At 34.2% G+C, this 26,018-nt stretch overlaps 2 protein-coding genes across 2 annotated transcripts in view; one reads left to right on the top strand and one right to left on the bottom strand.

The window, feature by feature from the left end:
- The first annotated feature begins 422 nt into the window (after window positions 1-422).
- LOC125830089 (uncharacterized) lies at window positions 423-1,821 on the top strand. Its single transcript, XM_049509310.1, has 4 exons — window positions 423-745; window positions 992-1,130; window positions 1,224-1,544; window positions 1,804-1,821. The coding sequence occupies exons 1-4, from the start codon at window positions 423-425 to the stop codon at window positions 1,819-1,821; spliced, it is 801 nt and encodes a 266-aa protein (XP_049365267.1).
- A 14,313-nt stretch (window positions 1,822-16,134) lies between these two features.
- LOC125830088 (protein PHOTOPERIOD-INDEPENDENT EARLY FLOWERING 1) overlaps window positions 16,135-26,018 on the bottom strand; it is a 47,528-nt gene continuing 37,644 nt past the window's right edge. Inside the window, exons 18-22 of the mRNA XM_049509309.1 lie at window positions 25,754-25,818; window positions 25,529-25,593; window positions 20,876-21,632; window positions 17,313-17,833; window positions 16,135-16,682 (exon numbers count right to left, since the gene is read on the bottom strand). Of these exons, the coding sequence (XP_049365266.1) occupies window positions 16,262-16,682; window positions 17,313-17,833; window positions 20,876-21,632; window positions 25,529-25,593; window positions 25,754-25,818 (1,829 nt within the window). The 3' untranslated portion in view covers window positions 16,135-16,261. The remainder of the gene's footprint in view (window positions 16,683-17,312; window positions 17,834-20,875; window positions 21,633-25,528; window positions 25,594-25,753; window positions 25,819-26,018) is intronic.

The following is a 26,018-nucleotide window of genomic DNA, read 5'->3' as shown; positions in this document are numbered from 1 at the left end:
ATTCAAACAGCCCAACTTCCAAAGGGCATAACTCACTCATACGAACTTGGAAAGGTTATCCCAAGAGCTTTCCAACCATATCTGGAAATACACCTAACTCATCCTGAGCTAGGAGTTATAGTCGTTTGAAGTTGGCCAAAACTCAACTTATTCTAACTTAACAAAATTTCCATCTCGCAATTTGCTGCCAGAACTATCATATACTTTTCTCATATGATGTAAAATCAAAACTTCTTTCTTTTGTTTGAGATAATTACTCAAAGCTTTAGCTTAAAAGCTCTCTTGGAAATCGATGATTCCCTTTCTTATTCAAATGTGAAATTTGAAATAACTAATGTGTTCCAAATATTGACGGTTTTAGGGAGAAAATTCTAGAAGAAGCCCATAGTTCTCGGTATTCTATTCACGCGGGAGCCACCAAGATGTTCTGTGACCTACGGGAACTCTATTGGTGGAATGGGGTGAAAAAGGACATCGCGGAATTTGTGGCCAAATGCCCTAATTGTCAACAAGTTAAGGTTGAGCACCAGAGGTCGGGAGGCTTGTCACAAGATATTGCTATTCTTACTTGGAAGTGGGAAGATGTGAACATGGATTTTATCGTAGGCTTACCACGTACTCGGCAACAACGTGACTCGATATGGGTAATAGTAGACCAGATGAGTAAGTCTGCTCATTTCATTCCCATCAAGGTGTCCTACTCGGTGGAAGAGTATGCTAAGTTGTATGTTAAAGAGATAGTGAGGTTACATGGAGTACCCTTGTCTATAATTTCGGATCGCGGTCCCCAATTTACTTCACAGTTTTGGAAGTCTTTCCAAAATGGTCTAGGAACCAACATGAAGCTTAGCACTACTTTTCACCCTCAAATGGATGGTCAAGCGGAACGCACCATTTAGACATTAGAGGACATGATGAGGGCATGAGTGATAGATTTTAAGGGCAATTGGGTTGACCATATGCCGTTAGTTGAGTTTGCTTATAATAACAGTTATTATTCAAGTATCGACATGGCTCCCTTTGAGGCTCTCTATGGTAAAAAATGTACGTCTCTTATAGGATGGTTTGAAGTGGGAGAAGTTGCCCTCCTAGGTCCGGAATCGGTGCATGAGGCCATTGTGAAGATTCGGGTCATTAGAGAGAGGTTAAGGATGGCCCAAAGTCAGTAAAAGTCTTATGCCGATGTTAGAAGGAGAGATCTCGAATTTGATGTCCATGATTAGGTTTATTTGAAAATCTCACCCATGAAGGGTGTTATAAGGTTTGGGAAGAATGGGATACTTACTCCTCAGTTTATGGGTTCTTATGAGATTTTGAGGCATGTTGGCGAGGTTGCATATGAGTTAGATTTGCCAAATGAGCTAGTGTTGGTGCATTCGGTGTTCCATGTCTCAATGTTGAAGAAATGTATAGGGGATCCATCAACCATAGTTCCCTTAGAGGGTTTAGAGATTAAGGAGAATCATGCTTATGAAGAGGTACCGATTGAAATCTTAGATGGGCAAGTCAAGAGGTTGAGAAACAAGGAAGTTGCCTCTATGAAGGTATTGTGGAGGAATCACTTAGTTGAGGGTGCCACTTAGGAGGCCGAGGCCGATATAAAGTCTTGATATCCTCATATTTTTCCTACCTCTCCTAGCCAAGCTTGAGGTAACGAGTTCCTCTTGAGTTTTCTTGTTAGGAGTCATGTGTGATTTAGTGTTTCCATGATTTCCTTGTGATTATGCATGTTCTTGAGAAATTCATGTTTAGTAAGAAAATGAGTTCTCATGATTGATGTTCCTCATGTTGTTGTGCATTTAGGATGAGTTGTCTATTTGATTTCATAAGATGAATTGATGAACATGCTTTATATGTATATGCTTTTCTTGAGAAAATGGCCTAATGGTTTCATGAGATTTTTTTTAGCATGCTTTAAAGCTTGGAGAAGGTATTTCCTCCTATGGATATGAGAAATGTTGAGTTTTCATGCATAATGGGTTGTTAGATGTAGTTCCCACTTCCTTGTGATGCACTAATTATGTTTGAGATGGAGTTGATGTTTCCTCCTTTGAATTGTGCATTATTTTGATATTTCATGCATGATGGGCTGCTAGTCTTGAGTCTTCACTTCCGTAAGGTGTCTAGATCGTCATTCGAGGATGAATAAGACCAAGGGGGAGATTGTAACACCCGGAAAACCAGTAGGCTAAACTAGAGCTAAACGTGAGGGTTAGAGTTAAGAAGGTGGGCAAGGGCCAATGGAGAGGACTAAGGGAGTCCACTCTCCCCTAGACACTGCCCTAGCGACCACGACCACCACCACGACTCGTGGTAGGGACCACGATTCGTGGTAGGGACCACGATTCGTGGTAGGGACCACGACTCGTGGTAGGGATCACGACATGTGGTATGGCCTGTGGTGGACTAGGCAGTGAGCTTCCCAAAATCTGCCCAAAACAAGCTCCTCTTCACGAGCCACTTCACGGATCTTGGTGAAGACCATGGCTCATGGGAAGTCTTGTGAAGGAGAGTTGGGTCTTTGAAGGTGGAAAGAAAATTGAGAGTCACTGCCTCAAGGCCCCCGAGAGGGACCACGGCTCGTGGAGCCCCTCGTGAAGTTGCCTTGGGCTTGTGGGCTAAAGGCACATGTTTCCTAGCCACTTCCCCAAGACCACGAAGGGGACCACAACTCGTGGTCATGACCACGGCTCATTGAGCCCCTCGTGGCACCTGGACAGGTCACTTAAAGTGAGGGGTGTTTTGAGAAATTCCGATTTAAGTCCAATCAAAGTGAAGTCATTTTGGGTAAGTTTAGGGTCACTAAATAAGTCATTTTTAATTCAAGTTCGCCTAAAATAAGTCATAATTTCAAAACACCTAAATAACTCCCAAAGTTCATCTCCTCTCCAAATATTCTCTCTCTAGAACTTCAAAGCAGAAGTTGAAGGCTAGGGTTCAGGAAGCAAGGAGCTTTACATCAAATTCTTAGGGCTTTGTGATTGAGGTATGGTGGTTTTCATCCATGGGTAGCTTTCACCCATGGAGCCCTCTCCAAATCTTCAATTTCAAATGGTTGATTTTCCCAATATGCTAGGATTTTCTTCATTCACCATGGGTTCTTTGATCTAATGAATTTTATGATTTAATTATGTATATACATGCATGAATTGATGATATGCAATGCTTTTATGATACTTCCCATATGAACCCATGCAAATCCCCATATTTCTCTAAATTATGATCTCATAGGTTGGGTTGTTGATTGAGAAAGAGGTGTTTTTATGATCTAATGTATGATTTGATAGAATTACATGAAATTATGATGAAATCCCTATCTAATGCTTAAATTCTAGTTTTGGTGATTGATGATGGCTTTGAACCTTGGAAGGGCAAACTGTGAGTTTATGCATGATCTTGTGAAACTTATGTAAATGCTATGAAGGTTCTTTGAGAGTAAAGTTTCAATGTTGATTGTGTTGTTGTGTTGTTGAAAGGTCATTCTCATGAAATACTTACAACCATGATGTGAAAGGTTTTCTCACATAGAAAGGATTCTTAGGTTGAAAGACTATTCTCACCTAATTGAATAGATGAATAAGAGGTATCCTTAGGAACTAACTTGGATTGATTGTCAAGGACCTTCTTCCATGAGACATGAGTTAAGTAAGACTTAATAAAGTATTCTATGGGAATTATGCTTAGCACTGAGTGGATATTGACAATGAGATGGAAGCTCTCCCGTTAGTAGAGGTCGGGTTTCTAGAAGCGATCTCCGTATAACATATGTAACCCCATAGGTCATTTAGATAGTGGATCCACCTAAGCTAAGAGTTCATGGTTCTACCTTAGGCAAGTAGAACACCCCTTTTTGGTGTGGGAGACACCGGGTGATCATGTTTTAGCTCACATGGTCTCTATGTCGGTTAAGGGTATTCTCCCACAATAAGTACATGAATAAGGAACTATGGTTACTGAAGAGACTTTGATTATGAGTTCAAAGGTTTTAAAGATGATATTGACTTATGTTGTCCATGATTATGACTTATGACTTCTATTGTCTTATAAGATGTTCAAACTTGGAAAATGGCTTGCTTTCAAATGAAATGTCCCTTTTCACATGTTTTAAATGTATTTATGCATGGCTACCATACTTAGTACATTTTTGTGCTAACCCCTACTTTTCCTACATTTTCCCAAGTGTAGGGTCTGGTTCTTGAGGTGATCATTATAGTGACTAGTGCTTGGACCTTGCTACCTTCCGAGCTTTGTTGGTGAGTCCTCATGGTTCGAGGATGGATTTTTTCTCATGATGTAGTTTCCTTTATTGTATTTCACTTTCGGACATGTTGTATGAGCTAGGCCCTATTTCATTCAAAGTATTGTAATAGATGGCTATATTGAGACAAGTCTAGACTTCCGCTTTCGTTTATGAAAATTTAAGACTTGAAATGTGTTTTTACTCTTTATTGTTATATGCTTATGTTATGATATGCTAAGTGTCTTACATGGAACCTTTCAGGGTTCTATGTGCCTTGTTACTTCCTAGGGGGTACCCTGGGTCGTGACATGAATTGATTTCGAGTTCTTGAGTCTTTTGAAATTTTATTCCTAATTATTGAATTTCTATATGTTATGCATTAAGATTCTTGAGTTGATTCGTTCTTGTCTATATTTCAACATGAACCATATGAATTGAGTATTCTTGAGATGAGTAGTATCGTTGAGTCTCGAGTTCTGAGTTCTTGAGTCTTTGAGTTCTTGAGTCTTGAGTTCTGAGTGTTGAGTTTCCTTATTGCTATTAAGATCCCTGAGTTGAGTCGTTCATGTCCATAATTCCACATGAACCTATGATTTGAGTATAAATTTTGAAAAGCTTTTTAAAGTCAACACTTGAGTTCTTAAACTGAGTTTTGAGAAAGTAAAGACAAGTTTTGAGAAAAGAGGTTCTAAAACATGATTAGTATGGCAATCGAGTATGCCATCAATGTATGAGCATAATGGTATCTAGATATACCATCAATGTTTATGCAGTATGGCTTTCGGAGTATCAATGATCATATTAAAATATGATTTTGATATGTTTTTGAGAAAGAGTTTTAAAGTATGAATTGAGTAAGAGTATAAAGGGGCAATGTATTCCCAGAGGTATCAAATTTTACATTGATAAAAGAGAAACTGAAATTTCTAAATGAGTTATGAGTTCAAAAGATATTTCAAGAGCAGTTACCTCTATTGAGAGTGTAGTTTGAGCAATTATCTCAAACCAGAGGAAGATTTATGTTTTTAAATATATGAGCATAAGTATATATTATTATTGGAAGTAGTATTAAGCACCGATGTGGGGACGAGTTCAAACAACTACTCAAAGTCCTCATAAACCATGTATGCCAACATGGGTAAAAGGTCATATTTTTTAGATGATTCTTTATTGCTTTTTAAGCATAGCTTAGTAGATCCACTTAGTTGAGGATGTTTTATACCCCAGCAAGGTATATGACAGTTCTGGCAGCGTGGGCGAGATGTTGTATCATCACGTAGCTCATAGTGATGGTTGTCGGTTAGAAAATCTCCCTATAGAGTTAAAGTGTATTTTTATATATCACTTATTATGTTTAGTTCAGAGATGAGAAAGTTTTTTGTAAAGTTTTAAATGATTTAACTCCTTTATTTCTGTACATTCAGTTTGAGTACATTGTTATCTATTACAGTCCTTTCTTTCAGTTATTTGTTATTCAGTGATATTACATACTCGTACATTCAATGTACTAATATCATTTGACCTGCATCTTTTAATGATGCAGATACAAGTTCATAGGATCCTCAACAAGAGTATGTTGAGATCACTTCATCTGCTCATCCGCTTTCGAGTGAGGTCCCCTTACTTCCGGAGGACTTTAGTCTTATGAGTTGTTAGTATTAGTAGCATTTTGAGTAGTCATGGGTCTTGTCCCGATAATCATTTTTGTATAGTAGAGGCTCATAGATAGACAGTTTTGGAGAGTCTTATGATTTTAAATATTTTAATTAAAACTTATGTTTCTTACTCAGTATATTTAACGAAGTTTTGAGATTCAGTAAACTGATTTTAAACATTTCTTTCAAGTTGATGCTTATATATGCTTGAGTTAGTCTTCCTCTTGTAGTCATCCAAGATGAGGGTTCACTTGGAGACCAACAATAGTTCTCGAGTGCTAGCCACGTCCAGGGTGTAGGGTCGGATCGTGACATTCCAACCGCATTTACCAACTTAAGTCCACCTCCTATGACATGTTTAGACAACAAATCTAGTTGGGTCATCATTCTGGCCATGTTTTCATCTCGTTCATGGTCCTTCTCAATTTTTTCTTTGCTCATACCCAGTTGTAGAGCAGACACTTGGTCTTCTCTAGTATGACATGCTTGGTTAACTTTTGGCGTATCATCAAGAAACAAACCAACCAAATCATACATCTATCTCATTAATAAACCTTGGACTTACTGATGAGTCACACCTTTATTGAGTGAATCAAGGCTGCAATAAAAGTATTGCAACAACAAATCATCTGGAATGCCATGCATTGAACATTGCAAGAGTAGTTTCTTGAACCTCAGTCATGTCTGATGTAGAGGTTCACCTCCAATAGGCTTGAAATTTTGGATCTGGGTTCAAAGTTTAATGATCTTCTAGGGTGGAAAGAATCTCTCCAAGAAGACATTATTTAAGTCTTTGCACAAAGTAATAGAATCATTTGACAATTCTGTCAACCATCTTGTAGCTTCACTTGTTAAAGAGAACTGGAATAACCTCAACCTTATGAACTCTTGATAGATATTCTTGAACACAAAAGGTCCACATACCTCCATGAAATTCCTAAGGTGTTCATGGGAATCCTCGTGAACTAGGCCCCTAAAATTTCCTTTTATCTGGAGCAATTGTATCATTGTTCTGGTTATGTGAAACACAGCCCTCCCAGTTGTGTGTGGTATTCAAATTGCTCCCTTGGTTTAAATAACATCCATGTGCTTATCATTCAAATCACTCATGTTGTCATTTTGACCATACTGACTAACGTTATCACTACCATGGTCACTCATTGTATAAGACCTGCAAATTAGCCAACAACAACACAAAACAATAATCTACTACAACTAAACAAAATTAAAATCTAATTCCCAATTAGATTTCTCAACCACCATCCCTTGGCAGCAACACCATTTCTTATAATGCTCAAATGTCCTCCGTAAAACAAATTAAAGGGACAACGGTCATAGTCAATAAAAATATCCAATAAAGAGTGGGGTCGAATCCCATAGAAAATGATATATTGTGGAGAATTCCTATCAAGAAGTTTAGATTTTAAGATCGCTCATTTGTAATAGTAAGAACAAGTGGGTGGATAATTCCACCAATTTAATAAAAAAACTTTGGTTATCAATTATCGCACTTATACTAAAATATCAAAGAATTCAAGAGTTAACAAGCAATCTAGGGGTGCACAGATTGGAAATCGAAGTCACATCGAGGTGATTGTGTTGCTCTATAGTGATGAACATTCATGAATAGTCTAAGTCATCTTCATTGACGCTAATCATCTTTCGGTTTGAAAGCATCTATGCATAGAATCTCCTTTCAGTCTCATCTAAATGTCAATCTAAATAACTTAATACCTTACTCTATTATCTCTTTCAATAATATGGATAATAGATATACCCTCTATTTTCAAGCAGGCTACATACATAAAACCTAAATTGCTAGTATCGGATAAATTATCCACTTCGATCAATCACTTTCAAGCATCGACCTGAGATCGAGAGTAGGAATTAAGTGTGCAACCTTAAACCATAAATTAATCCCATGATAATTAGACCAAATTCTTGTATGAACAACAATAAAATAGAGCATAGCACAATACCCACTACATTAAATCAACACCCGACCCCATAGTTGCACCCCTAGATCTTGGGGTTTTAGCCACCCATCACAAAAAGAAAAGAAAATATACCTTTCATGAAAGAAGTCATGGGTAACATGAAATTAAACAATTACAAGTAAACTCACTTTGGATTCAACTTCAATTTGTCAATTTCAAGAACAAAGTTGTAAAATCTCAAAAGCTAGAAAGTGTTCTTCACAAAAGTAAAGTGTTCTCTCTCTCTCTAAACTCTATTTCAGAACTAATTCCTTCACACACACTCTAATTCCCTCCTTAATTTCTCTCTCCTTTGGGCAATTTATAATTTCTCAAAATTAAGCCCAAAATCCAATACGCGACTAAATCGGCAACATTAGTCGAGCTCATTTGGCAAATCGCCTCTTGCTCCTCAGCTCACCTTTTCATGCTTTGGCTTCAGGTTTTTGATCCTCAGTTGACGAACTCGATTGAGTCAGCCTTTTACGTTCGGCGAATTGCCGAGTACCACTTTGGTTCGCCTTCCGAACAGTCACTCTTTTCTTTTCACATTGTCATTTTGGCGAATGTTCATCTAGGCCGCCTTTCTCATTCAGCGCATCACCTTCTAAATTGGATTCCGCCGACCAGATTCGATAGCCACAAGTGCTATGCACTGTTATTTTGGGTGAGGTCGTGCTCAATTGGCGATCCACCTTTCTTGTTAGGTTATCAACAATGTATAGTTTGCACATCTTTTTGTATTTTTTTTTCTTTCTTTCAAACATCAATCATTGCCTTGTCCATTTGCCTTCATAACTGCAAATCATCAATATTTTATCATAATAGGACAAAAATAGGCATTGAGGACACTAATTATAGAGCTAAATAGACCTCAAATGAGTGCAAATCTACCACTCATCAGATAACTTATCCCAAGATTAACAATTAGTCCTGGGATAAGTTATCCCTCCCTGCGGGTGGAATAGTAATCCCTAGATAACTTATCTTGGGATTAAATATATAAATAACAAATATACCTCCCTTAAACTCTCTTCTATACACTACTTTTACATTCATATATATTAACATAATTCTTAACAACATTTATAAAACATTCACAATCTTACTTAATCTCTTTTTAATGATAATATATTTTTCTATTGGAAAATTAAATTTATAAATACAATTTTATTAATGAATATATTATAAGTTAAATCTATTTGCCAAATTCTTATGTTTATTAATATATTGTTTCCTCTTAAAATGTTCACTCCACTATTAAATTACATATTTTTGATTGAATAGTTTATTACTCCTTTTAAAAATTATATTATATATATCAATTAAAAGGTAGATAACTTTAATAATTAAAAAAAATTACTTTAATAAACTTAAAATGAAAGTTTTATTTTTAAACTAAATAAGATGGAAATTTTATTTTAAAACTAAATATGATGAAAGTTTTATTTTAAAGCTAAATAAGATGGAAATTGTATTTTTCAGCTAAATAAGATGAAATTTTTATTTTTAAGTTAAATAATATGAAAATTTAATTTTAAAAACACACCGACACAATCATGACAATGCATACACAAAAATATTTAAGTTAAATAAGATGAAAATTTATTTTTAAGAATGAATAACTTATCACAGGATTAACAATTAGTCCTGAATTAGTCCTGGAATAAGTTATCCCTCCTGCGGGTGGAATAGTAATCCTCGGATAACTTTTCCTTGGATTAAGTATGTAAAATAACAAAAATACTCCCCTTAAACTCTCTTTTATACACTCCTTTTACATTCATGTATATTAACATAATTTTTAACAACATTTATAAAACATTCACAAGAATACTTATTCGTTGTTTTTATGATAATATATTTTTCTATTAGAAAATTACATTTATAAATACAATTTTATTTATAAATATATGATAAGTTAAATTTATTTTCCTAATTCTTATGTTTATTTATAATTTGATTCCTCTTAAAATGTTCACTTCACTACTAAATTACATATTTTTAATTGAATAGTTTATTACTCTTTTAAAAATTATATTATATATATCAATTAAAGTTTAGATAATTTAACAATAAAATTTTGTTTACTTTAATAAACTTAAAATTAAAGTTTTATTTTTAACTAAATAAGATGTAAGTTTTATTTTTAAACTAAATATTATGAAAGTTTTATTTTTAAGCTAAATAAGACGGAAGTTATTATGAAAGTTTTATTTTTAAGCTAAATGAGATGGAAGTTTAACTTTTAAGCTAAATAAGATGGAGGTTTTAATTTTAAGTTAAATAATATGAAAGTTTAATCTTAAAAACACACGGCACAATCATGAAAATGCATACACAAAAATATTTAAGTTAAATAAGATGAAAATTTTATTTTTAAAAATGAATAACTAAAGGTTGCAAAGAAAATGTTTTTTAAAAAAGGTGGAGGGTATTTTTGTAAACATACAACTTATTCCTAGAAATTATGCACTGAATGTAAGTTTGGATATGACAAACCAAACAAGCAATAAAAATGAATCCTGACATAACTGATCTCAGCATAACTTATCCCAGTATAATTTATCTCAGCATAACTTATCTCAACATAACTTGTATTCAAACCAAACGACCCTTTTAAGATTACTAGTTTCACGGCACGTGTGTTGCACGTGTATATTGTATATATAGTATACAATGCTGTAAAATAGAATTAATATTACTAAATTAAAGTTTTTTAGTAAATAATTATAATTCAAATAACATAACAAGTGCTTTTAAATAATTAATACAAATTGTCATAGAGTTACTTGTATTTTGAGATCAAAATAACCAGATACCATTGAAACATTTCAAAATACATTCAAAGTTTAAATTATGTGGGGAGAAAGTGACATTTCTTTAGCAGTATTTTCACTTCACTCAATTTTGTATGCAAATCTAACCAACAAATTTAAAAAAAATATCAATACAAAAAATGTCACCAATAGTCTTTCCTCTTGAGGTTATGAACATAAATGATGGACACCATTTAAGTACAATTTTTCTCTTAAATATTCATACTTGAAATGTAGTAGGTGCATGACACTAATAAGGATTACCATAAATATTTTAATATTTTATCTTTATACGCAATCTATCTTTTATAAAATATTATTACTCAATTAATACTTAAGTAAGACTATCATAGAGAGGTAATTTTACAACAACAAAAAAAGGTACTTTGTTGTTATAACGAATGATGGTTAAATAGAGGTTTGAGTGTATGCCAAATATTTAGCTTGACCAAATACTGATATATATATATATATATACTAGTTTTTACGCACGTGTGTTGCACGTGAAAATCAAATCATGTACCACACTACTTTTAAAAGTAATATGAATATTGCTAAATAAAAAATTAGTCACTCTTAAAATCTCTTAGTTACACCTCTTAAATAAACTTTCTACTCCCTTCCCCATAGTGCATTACTTTGTTATTATTGTTTTGTAGGTGTTTTTACTTTTAATATAATATAATATAATATAATATAAATATTAATATAAAATATAGAAGATATATTAAAGTGGATGTTTTAGCTGGAGTATTAGATTAATTTAACATTCATATTATGGAGTGTTCTAATTTTACTGAACTTTGAGATTGTCAACGTTTGTAAATCAAACTTGAGGTTTTAAGAAGAGAAGAATAGAAAACATAAAAAACCGTAGTTTAAAAATGTGAGAAAACTCCTTCATTTATAGTTAAAAATGTGTAGTATTAGTATGTGAATATTGTTTCTTATCATAGAAATATAGAAGATATACTAAATTGAGTGTTTTAAGAAGAATAATAATAATTATTATATTTTTTTTAAATGTAGTTTAAAAATTTGATGAAGCCCCTCATTGTATAGCCAACAAAGGGTAGTGTATGAAAAACTGCTTATGGTGTCTTATCAAAAAGAAGTCATAACTCTTTAGAAAAGTCACAACCCTTCAGAAAGGTCAAAACTCATCGGAAAAGTCATACCTCTTCGGAAAAGTCGCAACCCTTCGGAAAAGTCACAACTCTTCGAAGTTGAAACCCTTTAGAAAAGTCACAACTCTTCGGAAAAGTCGCAACCCTATAGAAAAGTCACAACCCTTCAAAAAGGTCACAACTCATCAGAAAGGTTATAACTCTTCGAAAATGTCACAAACCTTCAATGTGAAAAGTTGTCTGCCTTTAATATAATATAATATAATACACATAAATAAATATAATACAATATAAAATATAGAAGATATACTACATTTGGTGTTTTAAATTGGGGGTATTATAATAATTTAACATTTAAGTTATTAGTTTATTCTTTTAATGTAGTATAGATAGATAAAAAAAAGATAGATATAGATTGGTCTAATTTTAATTTGATATGAAATTTTAAAAAATAAAGAAGACTTTTAATTTAAGGATCATATGTAGAATATATAAAAATGTCTTTTAACTTTGTAGTCTTAAAGATGCGTCCTCACCCCCAAGAAAAAAGAACATTCTATATTAAACTGAATAAAAATAAAAGTACAACAAATAAATTGAAAACGAAAGAGTACTTATTAAATGTAGTTTGGATTCTTCAAACAAGTTTTTGATGAAATACTTTTTCTCCAATAGTTTGAGACTCTTTAGATTTTGAACACCAAGTTGTAGTTTGTGCAACTGAAAATCATTAAACATCTTGTCAAGTAAGAGTTGTTGCAAAAGTATATTTTATGGCTATGAAAATGAATGCATATTAATTATCACGATACTCTTCTCGTTTGAAGCTGAGTTATTTCATTCTCCCTGTTGCATCAATTTTTATTGATCCATATAATTTACCTACAAAAAAATATTGTAATATAATCAAACAACTCTCACAATCTTCCTTGTTATAAGTAGAAGAATAGAAAACTTACAAAATTTGTAGTTTAAAAGTGTGAGAAATCCCCTCTATTTATAGACAACAAATGATAGTATGAAAAGATGTTTATCGTGTCTTTTCAGATAAGTCATAACCCTTCAGAAAAATCATAACTTTTCAGAAATGTCATAACTCATCGTAAAAGTCACAATTTTTCAGAAAAGTCACTACCCATCAATGTGAAAAGGTGTCTGCTTTTAATATAATATAGTGTATATAAATATAATATTAAATATAGAATATATAATAAATTGGGTGTTTTAAGCTGAGGATATTATAGTAATTTAACATTTATGTTAGGGAGTTCATGCTTTTAAGGTAGTATATATATATATATATATCTGCTGTTAAATTTTAAACAGGGTTGCGGATAATTAATTAAATACTGATTGAATTTCTTCCATATTCAATTGAAAGTCTAGGGTTACTAGTATTTCCTATTTCTTGTGTTTTTCCAAAACGAATTTCATATTCGTCTGGAATTTGTGCTTGTTGAATTTCTGCTTCAACTATTCGTGCAATTCCCGCACATTTAACATTTATGTTAGGGAGTTCATGCTTTTAAGGTAGTATATATATATATCAGTAGCATAATTTAATTATAATTTATGAACAACATCACCTTTGGTGATTTTTTTTATTTTTTTTAAGTTTCTACCTTATCTTTTTAGAATTGTAATCTTCTCCTTGTTTATGCCGCATACATATCATATAGTTGTTGTCTAATGAAAGAATATAGTATCTTACAGGAGATGTATCATGATATAAAGTATTAACCTTTTTCAATAATAAAAGTTAATAGATGAATAAAATTCAGTATTATTTATAGAATCTTTAATTTGATTTAAGATTATTTTATGATCAATCACTATTTTCTTATCTATTTTTATATAGCTAGCAAAGAGTGTATCTTGTGACATAACATTTTCTCAAATTAAAATGAACACAAAATAAGAGGAAATTCATACTAAAAAAATTCCACAGTCAATATAAATATAAATAAGGAAAAAAATATATGAACAATACATAACCAACGAAGGAGGAAGACGAAAATATATGTTCATGTTATATTCACTATAGTGTTCCATTTGATTTGAAATCTCTTGCCACATAAACTTTACTTGATCCGTTCATTTTTACTTACATATCTATTAAAAATAATTATTATCATGAAAATATTGTCATATTATAAGTAAAAGTAAAAATCTATTTTTGAAATAGTGGATTTAACATCCAAACTCAATAGACTATGTTGATACCCGCTGTTTTAGCAAAATTAGAAAGAAACTCCTTCGTGAGGGTAAGAGAAGAAAAAATGGAAAAAAACAAAGAAGAAATATTTTACCCAAATTATGTGGCTTTTTTCATATTTGTTTATTATTATTGTCTTCCCCACAACTTTTCGTCATTGTTAACTCATGGAAATCGTAAGAAAAAATACAAGTGTGAATTGTTGAATGATTTGCTATAATTTGTTCACCAACTCTTTCTTATGTGATACCTCAAATTTCGTTGAATTTTGAACTTAATCAACTGTTGCAAATAACCCTTGAGAATTTTTAAGAAGAAGAAGAGTACAAAACTTAGAAAAATCGTAGTTTAAAAATGAGAGGAAACTCCTCTATTTATAGATAACAAATAGTAGTATGAATAGGTGTTAATTGTGCCTTATCAGAAAAGTTACAACCTTTCGAAAAAATCATTGCTCATCGGAAAAGTCACAACCCTTTGAAAAAGTCACAACTCATTGAAAAAGACACAACCCTTTGGAAAAGTCACAACCCTTTGGAAAAATCACAACCCTTCGAAAAGTCACAACTCATCGAAAATGTCACAACCCATTAAAAAAGTCGCAATCTTTTGGAAAAGTCACAACTCTTTGAAAACATCACAACCCTTTAATGTGAAAAGGTATCTATTTTTAATATAATACAAATAATTAAATTAATAAATAAAATGAATTGAGTATTTTTAATTGGGGGTATTATAGTAATTCAACATTCAAGTTTGGGAGTTCATGCTTTTAAGGTAGTATAGAAGATAGATAGTTATAGATATAGATTATAAGGTACTCTTACGTTTCAATCTGTTTGTTTGATTTGACGTGCAATTTAAAAGGCAAAAACGGCTTTTGAATTTTATGATCTTAAACTAAAGATATATAAAATGTATCAAAATATTCTTTAAGCTTATGGTCATAATCATGTCATACAAAAAGTTGGAATTGGAAAATTATCAACAAAAAAAAACTGGAGGAAAAAAAACAATTTGAACCATTCTAACAATTTCAGTAAACTCGGATTTTAACTTGGTGTCCTGTAAACTCAAGGAGCATTTTACACAAATAAGCAATTTTTATGCCTTGATTACATTTATTTAGGATGCGTATATTTCATAACAATATTTCTTCTGTCTTCCCTCTTTCTCACCACCCTATGACTGATCATGTGTTCAAAATAGTGAACTCCATTTAAAGCTCCATAGACAATCATTTAAAATAAAAACTTTGAATTCAAAACTCAGGTATAGCAAAATTGTCATTTCTTTGGATTGATTGTTGCATAATTTGGAGTTTATACATCAATTTTAAGGTAGTTTGGTGAAAATTAGAGTTGATTTTAGTTGGATTTCCAAATTGAAACTCCAAAGAAGAACGATAAACTTCAATGAGCAATGGACATACAGCGCACACACGAGATACAAGATACATGCAGACAACATACAAAACACATGCAACAATATAATTGCGTGATTTGTATGCCAATTGTATGTTTTACCAGATAGCATACATTTTGTTAACAAAGTATTGCTATTTTTGGTTTGTATTTTCTTATACCCAAGTAAAAAGGTCTCTATAACTCCAGAGTAAAGTCTACATACACTACCCTCCCGAAACGTTGTTGTAGTGTCCAGGTAAAATCCCAACTCAATGGACGGTGTCTTGTTGTTCGACGCACCGAGAGCAGTGTCATCTTTGACTATTTACCTAATCGGCCAGAGAGATAAAAGTGCAGAAATAACTTTTCATTTCAATAACTAAACCACTACATATTTTTTTTCGAAATCTAAGGGGGGAAATGTGCCTACACAAATGAATTTGACTAGATTGCATCCTCCAAAATTTCCAAGCACAGATTTCCCACTAATGAAAAATTAAGCAGCCTACTTACATGAATTGCTAACTTTTTACATCTCATATGCAGAGCATATCTCTACGTCTTTCACGTCCACCAAATACCTCTGACCGTCAATGTCCACACATGAAAACTGCTGCCACGGCAAACCAATTGTCTCTTCATCGGCATCTTACAAACGAGATTTTTCCTTTCCTTATGAACGCCCCCCCCCCCCCCCCCCCCTCCCCTCCGAGAGCACCCTCATGATTCCAAGCCTTGGTGCCTGAAACGTTTCTTGCTTCCAATATTTGAGCAAATTGACACCTTAGACTCCAAGGTGATATTATAGTTCACATTTTGATAGCTACCCGATATCTGTGAACTCTGGAAACACCGACCAATCATCAAGTCCCAATATAAATTCGGGAACATATTCATGACAGAGTACATCCTCACTCCCCGCATTAAATACCGGATTTAGGTCTAACAGGGTCCTATCTTTGAAATCATTTCCACTTTCTGTAAGGAATGAAAATCCCACATCAGCTGTTGGACAGGAATCATCAGACACAGATGGCATTGGCGGAAACAATAGATCCTTGGTATGACCAACATCACTAGATTCCATTAAAATCTTTCTGGACTTAGATTTCGATACCTTCACCGAATCAGAGGGCTTATGCTTCCCCAAAAATTGTGATTTCAACGGAGTACGTGACTTGGCATCCCCAATAGGAAAAGCAAGGGAAGCCCAATCCAAACAACCTTCACTACTTGATGCAGCCCTGAAAAAAATAAAAATAGCATGTAAACACTAATACCCACATAAATATGAATTAAGTTGATTAATCTGGATCGATGTGCACCCATTAAATTTAAAGTACTACCAACTTCAACAGTGCTTCCAAAATTAGATACAGTATACAAAGGATAAAGTATATCAAGGATAAAGCTCCGTTTGAATTTATCTTTTCAAATTCAAGTATTTAAGAGCATATCTATAAAAAGAGCTTGAAACAACAGATTTGAATGTTACATTTGCTTTCAGCACAACTTCCTGCCTTGGTTGGTTTTTAGAAGAAAAATGTGAATGACAGTCTCTAAATGATGAAGAATTCAGAACACCGACAAAAATAGAGTACGAGAATGTGAAAGACCTAGAATCTTTTCCAGTTCTTTTATTTCTAACTAATATAATATAGAAGAAAATTAATAGCACAATGTTATTATAATGACACAAATTAAGGGATTGCATATACTTTTAGAAACTGAAAGGGATATCTCAGATAATTAAACCTAAGAAAGAGGTCTGTTTAACTTCATTGACAGACTGAAACCATTTAATTTAGTTTCCATTTGACTCGGTTTCACATAACTGAAAGCATGTAACAAACTAGAGTTGCATCATTACATACCAGAATCGGTTTTCAGCCATAATCTGGGAAGACTTGAAATGATGATGCTCAGCTGTTGTCATTCTTGGAAACAATGAAGACTCAGGACCAAGTATTTTGACAGTTACGGGATGTAGCAAGGGAATTGTCTTATCATCTTTCTCTGCCCCAAATTCCAGTGTAATATCCAAATGCTCAGAAGGAAAAGAAGCTTCTTCTCTCTGGTCACAGATGCGGACTCTCTCATCACTTTGTGCACTCTGCTGATCAGAAAGAGCAACTGCTACTAACTTGGTGCATACACTTGAATTAGAAAATCTCCTTACCGGTGGACCCATTGAGTAATTCGTCGAAACACGGTTCATAATTGGTGAAAATAAACTTCCAGAATGAAAGAATCCATTCTGGGAAGATGAGAACGTATTTGTGAGACTTTTCTGCACTTTCCACACAGAGGAAAGAAGGGCAAAGAAATGTGTTTGAACAAGTGGCTCATGATCTGGAATCTCTGATGCAATATCCAACACCAGTCGGACATTTTCCTGAAAAGAAGACCAGAAAAGTTAGCCAAATATAAACATCCCTTTTCTTTCCTGGGGGAGGGCAATTTGACTAATTATTACACTGCTATGGTAAAACATAATTCTTGAAGTTCATTTACAGCAGCTGATTGGCTTGGCCAGCTACACAAAGGTTGATGCGGCGAATTTCAGAAGACTCCCGACCCTTTCACTCAACCAATTCATCATTCAATATCAAATAGAAGCTTGAAGAAAAATTTTCACCTTTTATCCCAAAACCACCCCATCCCCAAATACTACAATTTGCCAATTTGATGTCAAGCTAAGTCCAGTTTTATAATTAAGAGCACATCTGCAGAAATCAAGACATATTTGAAAAATACAAAGATTAAAATCATCCTAGTAAGCATACAAGACTTCCACACATATATCTTGGTCTATAGCTTCTGCGTACAGAGGAAGTGAGATATCAAATGATTTACTATCATACATATATAAAAGATGCTTGACAAAAACTCAATTAAAAAAAACAACATAATGGAATGAACAGAAATCGACTAAATGGAGAGCCAAAAAGCAAAATGACTTAAAAGCCATCACAAGTTCTTCTGCCAAAAGAGTGCTTTTGATGAAATAGGATATCATACGAAGCATCAAGAAGATGCTGCAAAATATTACAGAAGTAGAAGTTTTGTCAGCTTATTTACAATTTTAGTGCTACAAAACCGGAGCTGACAAAATCCAAAAGTGCAACAGAGTTATTTATAAGGCGAGTTTAGCTCAGCTAAAAAGATTGACTAAGCATCTAGCCTTTGGATAGCAGTTTGAAGTTGATAACCCATCAAAACATTTCGATTCCTTTCCATCCAACAACATACCTAGTGTAATCCCACAAATAGAGTCTGGGGATGGTAGAGTGTATGCAGACCTTACCCCTACCTTAAGAGGTAGATATGTTGTTTCCTGCCAAATATACCAAAAATGCTAGCAGGTACCATAATCCAGATCTTTTTAATGATTTTGTCAATTTTCTTAAACTCACATAGGCATCTCTGATCCAATGATAATGAGAAACATGTTCCAAATGTCTGCAACCATTGAGCAGTGAAGAAATAAATGGTTGATGGATTTCGTGTCTGATTGGCATATGAAACACCTGTTAGCTAGTTGAGAAGTCCTAATTAAGTTATTCTGGGTGAGGCAAGCACCCTCTAAAACCAACCAGCTGAAGCAGCTCACTTTGGGTGGCAATTTCGTCTTCCATACTAGTTTCTGTGGCCACAAGTCACTCATCATTTTATTGAAGCCTAAGTTGCTCGGATTCGTGTGCAAATCTAGAGGTCGGATCCTTCATGATCTAAATTTTAAGATTAGGGGGTTCAGATACGGGTGTAGAGGATTCAATTAAAAATAATTCAAATATAGAAAAACAGAGATGTAAAAATACTATTTGAAAGGAAAGGAATGGACGAACTTTTGAGAGCAAGTTCAAATCTGTAATTATTATAAAGTACATATGCATCTCTTTACTGTTCATTATTAAGTTCGAATCTGAAATCATTGTATTAGTCTCCCATTTCTCTATCAATTTTGGTCAAAGTACCCAAAATTGTTTGATTAACGTGAAGAGTCCGCGCAACTTAGATCGGAGCACATGTCATCATTTCCTGCCTTAACTCAGTATAAACCATTCTTGAGTTCATCATTTCATTATCCCTCTACTGTACGTTTACAGTACACTCTCCCAACATTTCAGCAAATCTATGAGTTCACCCACTATTCAATCTTGCAAGTTCGTCTTAAGATTTAGATTCTGTGAACTGCACTCTCAAATATGAGAACTAAAAGAGTTTGGATTTCCTACAACAAGGAAGAGATTTGGAATGCTTCCTTTAGTGTTGAATCCCCTATCACTTGTCAATCAGAGCTTTTACCCCATCACCAATCTGGAAGTAGATGTTCAAAAAATTTTCCCATAAATTGTTTATGCTCTTCCATAATCCTATACCATCAGGTATTCTGATAGCTTTAGTGCTCCAATGGTTGACTCTCCCCTATTTTGCTATGATACTGTCCTTCCATAACCAACATCATCTTGATTAAATTTCCAGTGCCCTTTCATGAGAGACTTCTTTGTGTTGGCACGACTTCCAAGAAAGAAATTAAGAGTCTCTTAATCCATAGGAACAAAGTTCAAGTAAAAGGTTGTCTAACATGAAGAAGAGCATCATATCATCTTCCAACTAGGAACAAGCAAAGACTAATCAGGGTGGAGCGGAAGAAACACTCACTACACAAAATGTTCTTCTCTCTCACTAGATCAAAACAATTTGCCTTCTTTTTTGTAACTCTACATGCAACGTTTGACCATTTGTCAATCATGCATCTCTATTAGAAGTAACATAATTAGCACATGAAAACATGCCCCACTCATCTAAAACTTGGGCTAATTTAACCCAAGTATATAGCTCATATTGACCCATGAGAAATCTTGTCAAATATTTATAAAACATATATTTTTGTTTGATGTTGTTATATTTAGCCATAATAAAGAAGAAAAAATAAGTACTCTTAGTTGTGTTTGGTGATTAAACAAATTACAAGAAAATAAACAAAGAAAGAATTAAAACTTGGTAAGATTTTAACCAAGTAAACTTTGAGTGGGTCTTTAGCCCAACCCACACATTTGACACCCCTAATCTCTAAACACATATATCAGTGTCCCCAAATAAGCACAAGAATGCAACATGAAAGCACGGAAAAATATGAGAAGTGATAATTTAAAGTTAAACAATTGTGTTCAACTTAAACACAACTTCGAGTGGGACCTAAAAGTTACCATCCGAAATAATTTATCAACCCCAGTAACTCTATCTCCTATGGTTTCATTCTTTGCAAGGTCCCTACCCTCAACAACAAGAATAAAGGGAGGAACTGGAAATTCTTCTTAGTTTCCTTAAGCCTTTTGTTCTACTGTTTGATGAGTCATTGTTTATTTCCTTCTTTTTAAAAATTTAATAATCTCCTCCAAAAGCAAGGGTGATGAAATAGATTCTAGCTTACCTCAGTCACTTTGAGAAGACCTTTTATAGAACCAGTATTGTTGGATCTATCATTTACATTGTCTGCAGCAGATAACACATATCTCTGTATGAGTTCCCTAAACCTCTCACAACAATGAAGAGGGTGACGATATCTTCCTCTATAAGCACCGCCAGCAGTCATTCCATACAAGATATCACTCACCAAGCTCCAGTGAGGACCATACTCATGAACAGAAGCACAAAGTACAGCATCTTCTTGTTGCAACCATGAATCAGCTGATGGAAAATAATCTTTAGACCATGTTTTACCTTTCCTAATTGGCCTTTCTGATTTAATAGAAAAGACTCGTTTAACAGGCATTGGACTGATTAAGATTTTCCCTCCCATCTTGCTTCTGCTTATTGGTCTGAGTTCAATGTTCATCGTGCCAACATCATACTGTTTCAATTCTTTAGATTCAACCTGCCTCTTTCCATGATATGTTGAATGTATTACCAGAGAAGATACCTCAGAGGACTTCTTCATTTTTTTAGACTTCTTGGCGCCTTTCACATCCTCATCATATCTTGGTAGTTTACGCTTTCTCTCTTGAGCAGAATCCGGCGTCGTAACTGGCTCACTGGATAGATTATCATCATCTATGGGCATTAACTCTATCGAAGACTCTTCCTTCAAAGCTTGACGTTCAGAAGCTAGACCTCCTTTTTTCAAAGATTTGAACTTTGTTTTCTTCGCCTTCTTCTTCAACTTGGTTTTTGGGACAGAAGATGTATGCCTGAAAAGCATATTGCAGTAGAAAATCAGTAAATAAAAAACCAAAAAAAAAAAACATAGTCAAAGTCAGTTAGCTTACTTTCAAAGGAGTAAAATAACCAAAGCAGAACGAAAGCTTCTCTAACCTCTATTCCAACACAACAAAGGTTTAACAACAACAATAACAACATACCTAGTGTAATCCCACAAGTGGGGTTTGGGGAGGGTAGAGTGTATGAGACCTTACTCCTACCATATAGATAGAGAGATTGTTTTTGATAGACCACTCGGCTTAAAATAACAATAAAAGATTAAAAAACCATAAAGAACAACTGAGGTGAATGAGACACACAGCATCTACAAATATTCATACCATTCACTCATCTTCTATATTTATTGCTTTAAAAGTGTGAACCCATAAACTTAAAAGTTGAATTACTTAAATACCCTTCTTAAAAATATAATATCCTATTTATTAAAAAAATGCACATAAATAGCCTCTAACCAAATGGATGTGTTCTTTCGCAAAAAAAAAAAAAACGCAACTTCTTAAAATGAATTTGTAAAGTGGTTTCATAATGATCACAACCATAACCCTTTTAAAAATGAATCGTTATTTCTGTTTCTGCAAGAGTTTTTTGCAAGTTGTCCTTCTCTTTTCTTACAATATGTAGTACACAAGTAATTCATTTCCTATTAAGTTGATAAGTTCTCAAATACCATGTGATATGTGGAAGTTAGCATATTCTCATAAACCTACTTAACTGAAGGTTGATTATCATATTCTCAGTGTATATTCTTCGAGAAGTATTAGTACTAGATAATTTATGTTAAGCATTTCTTACTCAATAATTGTCGAGAGAATTGATTACCTATTAATATACATAAAATAAAGGGAGCAAGAAAAGCATTGATGTAGATCTCTTTTATTTACTACTTTTTCTTTCTTCAACAAAGGAATGCCTACAAACCCCAACAGTCACAACATTAATAGTCAAAACTGACGTCCTTTTGTTGGTTAGTGACTTCAGTTATTCACATATATAAATCCACCATATATGCCAAAAAGAAGATCACCACCAAGGACCCCTCCTCTTCCTCCAATAAATATGGTGTGATGCACGGTGTTCAGGAAAGCGAGAGTTTCATTGCTTAAAGCGATGAAGTGATGCGATGCGAGCCATTTACACTTCGCAGACTAGAAGTGATGAAGGTGAAGAGAAGCGATCGTTTCAAAGGCTGAAGTGGGGTGAAGCACAAGAAGCGGTGCTTAACTTTTATGTCTTAAAAGATCGATTAAAGGTTAAAAAAAAAAAAAAAAAACACGTCCTTTTATTTCAGTCTCAGTTTAGTTTGACTACTCCTCTAGGGTTTTCACGCATTCTTTCTTCACGTAATTTCTCTTTCTTTCTCCTTCAAAATAAGTTCCGAAAAAAATCCAGTATGTCTTTTTTTATCTCCTCAAGATCATCCTTGATATTACCATCAACCCAAAATTTCCAATGTCATTGTATCGTTTGTGGGCATTTGTCATTTTGTTGAAGACTTTACTATTTTTATCCCTCTGTTTCAACAACACACGCCATAATCCATCTCTAAGGGGTCGTTTGGTATGCCGAATGGGATAAGGAGGGATATCCCATAGGGACTATTTTACCCCACCTTTCATATGGGATAGTAGTACTAATGGAGAGAAAATAATCTCGTGATTAGCTAATACCTCACACCAAACATGGGTTAAGTTAATCCAAATTTTATCCCAGAATTTTTATCCTTGTCCTACGTACCAAACGACCCTTAAGTTACTTCATCATAATTAGCAATATCCACCAACCCTATTTCTTAACAAGCCCTATCAACCAATTCCTCTTCTTTTTTTTGATAAGGTAAGTGGTATTAATAACAGCATCAAGAATATGCAAGATTTACAAAATATGGCATTTGAGCTTACAAAAAAATCTCTGGCTAACTATACAAACTATCTAAGCCAAAACTAATGAGTTAGTAAAATCCTGAAGTAGTTCTGCATTAACAGCAGGATACAAGTTGGACCAACTAAACAAATTCGCAATGCACCTAGTCTTCAAAATGCCTAAATCAGTTGACTCTCCATCAAAACATCTATTGTTCCTCTCTAACAAATACACCAAAAAATACAAGCAGATATCATAATCCAGATCTTATTGATGGCTTTGTCAACTTTCCATAGGCTCTAACTCTCATATGCATGAGGAGTGTGTTCCGATTGATGCCAGAGAGACAAAAAACATGCTCCATAATTCTGAGGCCACCTCACAATGAGGAAGAAGGTGCCTGGGGCTTCAGCCTCTTTTTTGGACATATAGCCCCAAACAGGATTTTTCGTTTCTTTATGTTGTCTTGGGTGAGACATGCCTCATATAGAGCTGTCCGGGTAAAAAAAAATTACCTTACGTGATAGCTTGGTCCTTCAAATGAGTTTCCAGGGCCAGTTATCTATCACGGTGTTTATAGAGCACAACTGTTGATACCCTTCCTTGACGGCTTAAACTCCTTTCTGGTGTCCCCGTCTGAGCTTATCAGCTGCCTGGAGATTAATGTGACAATGTTGTAGTCTAGAAAAAAGGTCTACCGGATCATTCACTTCCCAATCGTGCATATTCCTTCTAAATCTCAGATCTCAATTGATCCCTTCTCTATTAGCAGCAATAACATAATTGGGATCTTGAGCAATTCTAAACAGATCTAGGAAATCCTTTCAAAGAGTGTTATTTCAAAGCCATTTGTCTGTCCAAAATTTTAGGAGTAAACCATTGCCCAATTCAAAGTAAGTGTTCCGATCAAATGTGTCCCACAACATCCTAATACTCTTCCACAGTCCCACTCCGTAAGGAAGTGTAGTAATATCTGTCCACCATTGATTCAGCCTTCCATGCTTAGCTATGATAACCTCTTTCCAGAGCCCTGTGTATTCCAAGTTGTATCTCCAAACCTACTTCATCATCATACTTTTGTTGTGGACTGCAGGGTTCTTAAAGCCAAGACTTCCTTGGCACTTTGGTTGTGTGACCTTATCCCATTCGATGAGAAGAAATTTGTGTTTCTCCCTATTGCCTTTCCGGAGGAAGTCCCTTCTTATCTTGTCAATCTGTTCTATAACCTCAGTTGGCATTGGGAGCAGGGCCATGTAATAAGTAGGTAAGTTGTCTAGAACACTATTGATAAGTGTTACTCTGCCACCATAGGAGAGATATTGCATTTGCCAAGTTGCCAACCTCTTCTCAAACTTTTCAATAACCCCAGTCCAGATTTCAGTGGATTGATGTTGAGCACCCAAAGGAAGACCCAAGTAATTGAAAAGAAGAAGTATACCCATTCCTCTGGTAATGTCTTAACCTCATAGTCCCTATCCAACTGACCACCACTCCTTTACTTTGTCAAAGAATCCTTCCACCTCAACTATCGGTCCCTCATATTTAAAGTTTGATCATGATTTCTCCCCTTCACCACATACAGTTGTACTTATGAAATGGACCTTTGGCTTAACTCAACCACAAAAGCTGACTCGTGATGGGAGAATAGCCCAAGACCATATAAGGTGTCCATGTACCCATTAAACCCACCGATATGAACAATCTAATTTACTATGTACGCCCTAACTATTAGCTGTACAATCATTGGGTAAATGGAAGCACAAATGACATCTAACAACAAGGAGCCAGAAGCTTAAATAAATTCAAATGAGATAATTGACAATCAAGATGCCAAAATAAAATATCAGGAATACTAAACTCTTCATAATAGAAGGAAGAAATCCAGGCTGTTTTGTTTTTGATAATGAAGAAATGCAGACTCTTAATTATCTCATAAAGAAAACAAAAGAAAAGAAATGAAAAGAAAAAAAAGGAAACAGTTCTTGTTATTACAGCAATCACTTACCCCATGGAGTTCTCATATTCCGCAAGCTCTTTCTCTTTGGCTTCAGCTTCCAGCTCCTCCTTCAACTGTCACAATATAAGGTTAGTTATTCTACATAACCTACATCCAGTTATGTTTATCCTTTATCCCTCTTTACCTATATTATCTTTCATCCCTTTAGCTTTTATAAGGGACAAAAGGAAAAGAAGGGTGGCCAACAACCCAAAGTATCACAAAATTACCAACCTGATGCTTTGCCAAAGTCTCAACCTGTTGTCTGTATACCTCAGTTGCTAAATCAGTATCCCATCCTGACATTAATGGCAACGGAATTCATTAAAATACATTCTTAAGAGAGTTGATACAGAAAATTTAAAATGTTTGCAGCCTCAAATACCTAAGATCATTATTTGTTTAATTACCAGTAATTCATTTTTGTTCCAAATCTCAAGATCAACCCAACTAAAGAACAGCATCTAAGACCAAATTTGATTAAATTCCTCACATGTGA

The sequence above is a fragment of the Solanum verrucosum genome, unplaced genomic scaffold (assembly GCF_900185275.1).
Source record: "Solanum verrucosum unplaced genomic scaffold, falcon-dt-bn FXZP01000151.1, whole genome shotgun sequence".
NCBI classification, from domain to species: Eukaryota; Viridiplantae; Streptophyta; class Magnoliopsida; order Solanales; family Solanaceae; genus Solanum; species Solanum verrucosum.
Note: the sequence above shows the minus strand (reverse complement) of the source record. Positions and strands in the feature narration are given on the sequence as shown.

Coding starts and splice junctions, on each gene's coding strand:
- LOC125830089 (XM_049509310.1), top strand. CDS start 423: ATGTTCTGTGACCTACGGGAACTCTATTGGTGGAATGGGGTGAAAAAG. Junction 746..991: donor TATGTTAAAGAGATAGTGAG/GTTACATGGAGT, acceptor TTATAATAACAG/TTATTATTCAAGTATCGACA. Junction 1,131..1,223: donor AGGCCATTGTGAAGATTCGG/GTCATTAGAGAG, acceptor GTCCATGATTAG/GTTTATTTGAAAATCTCACC.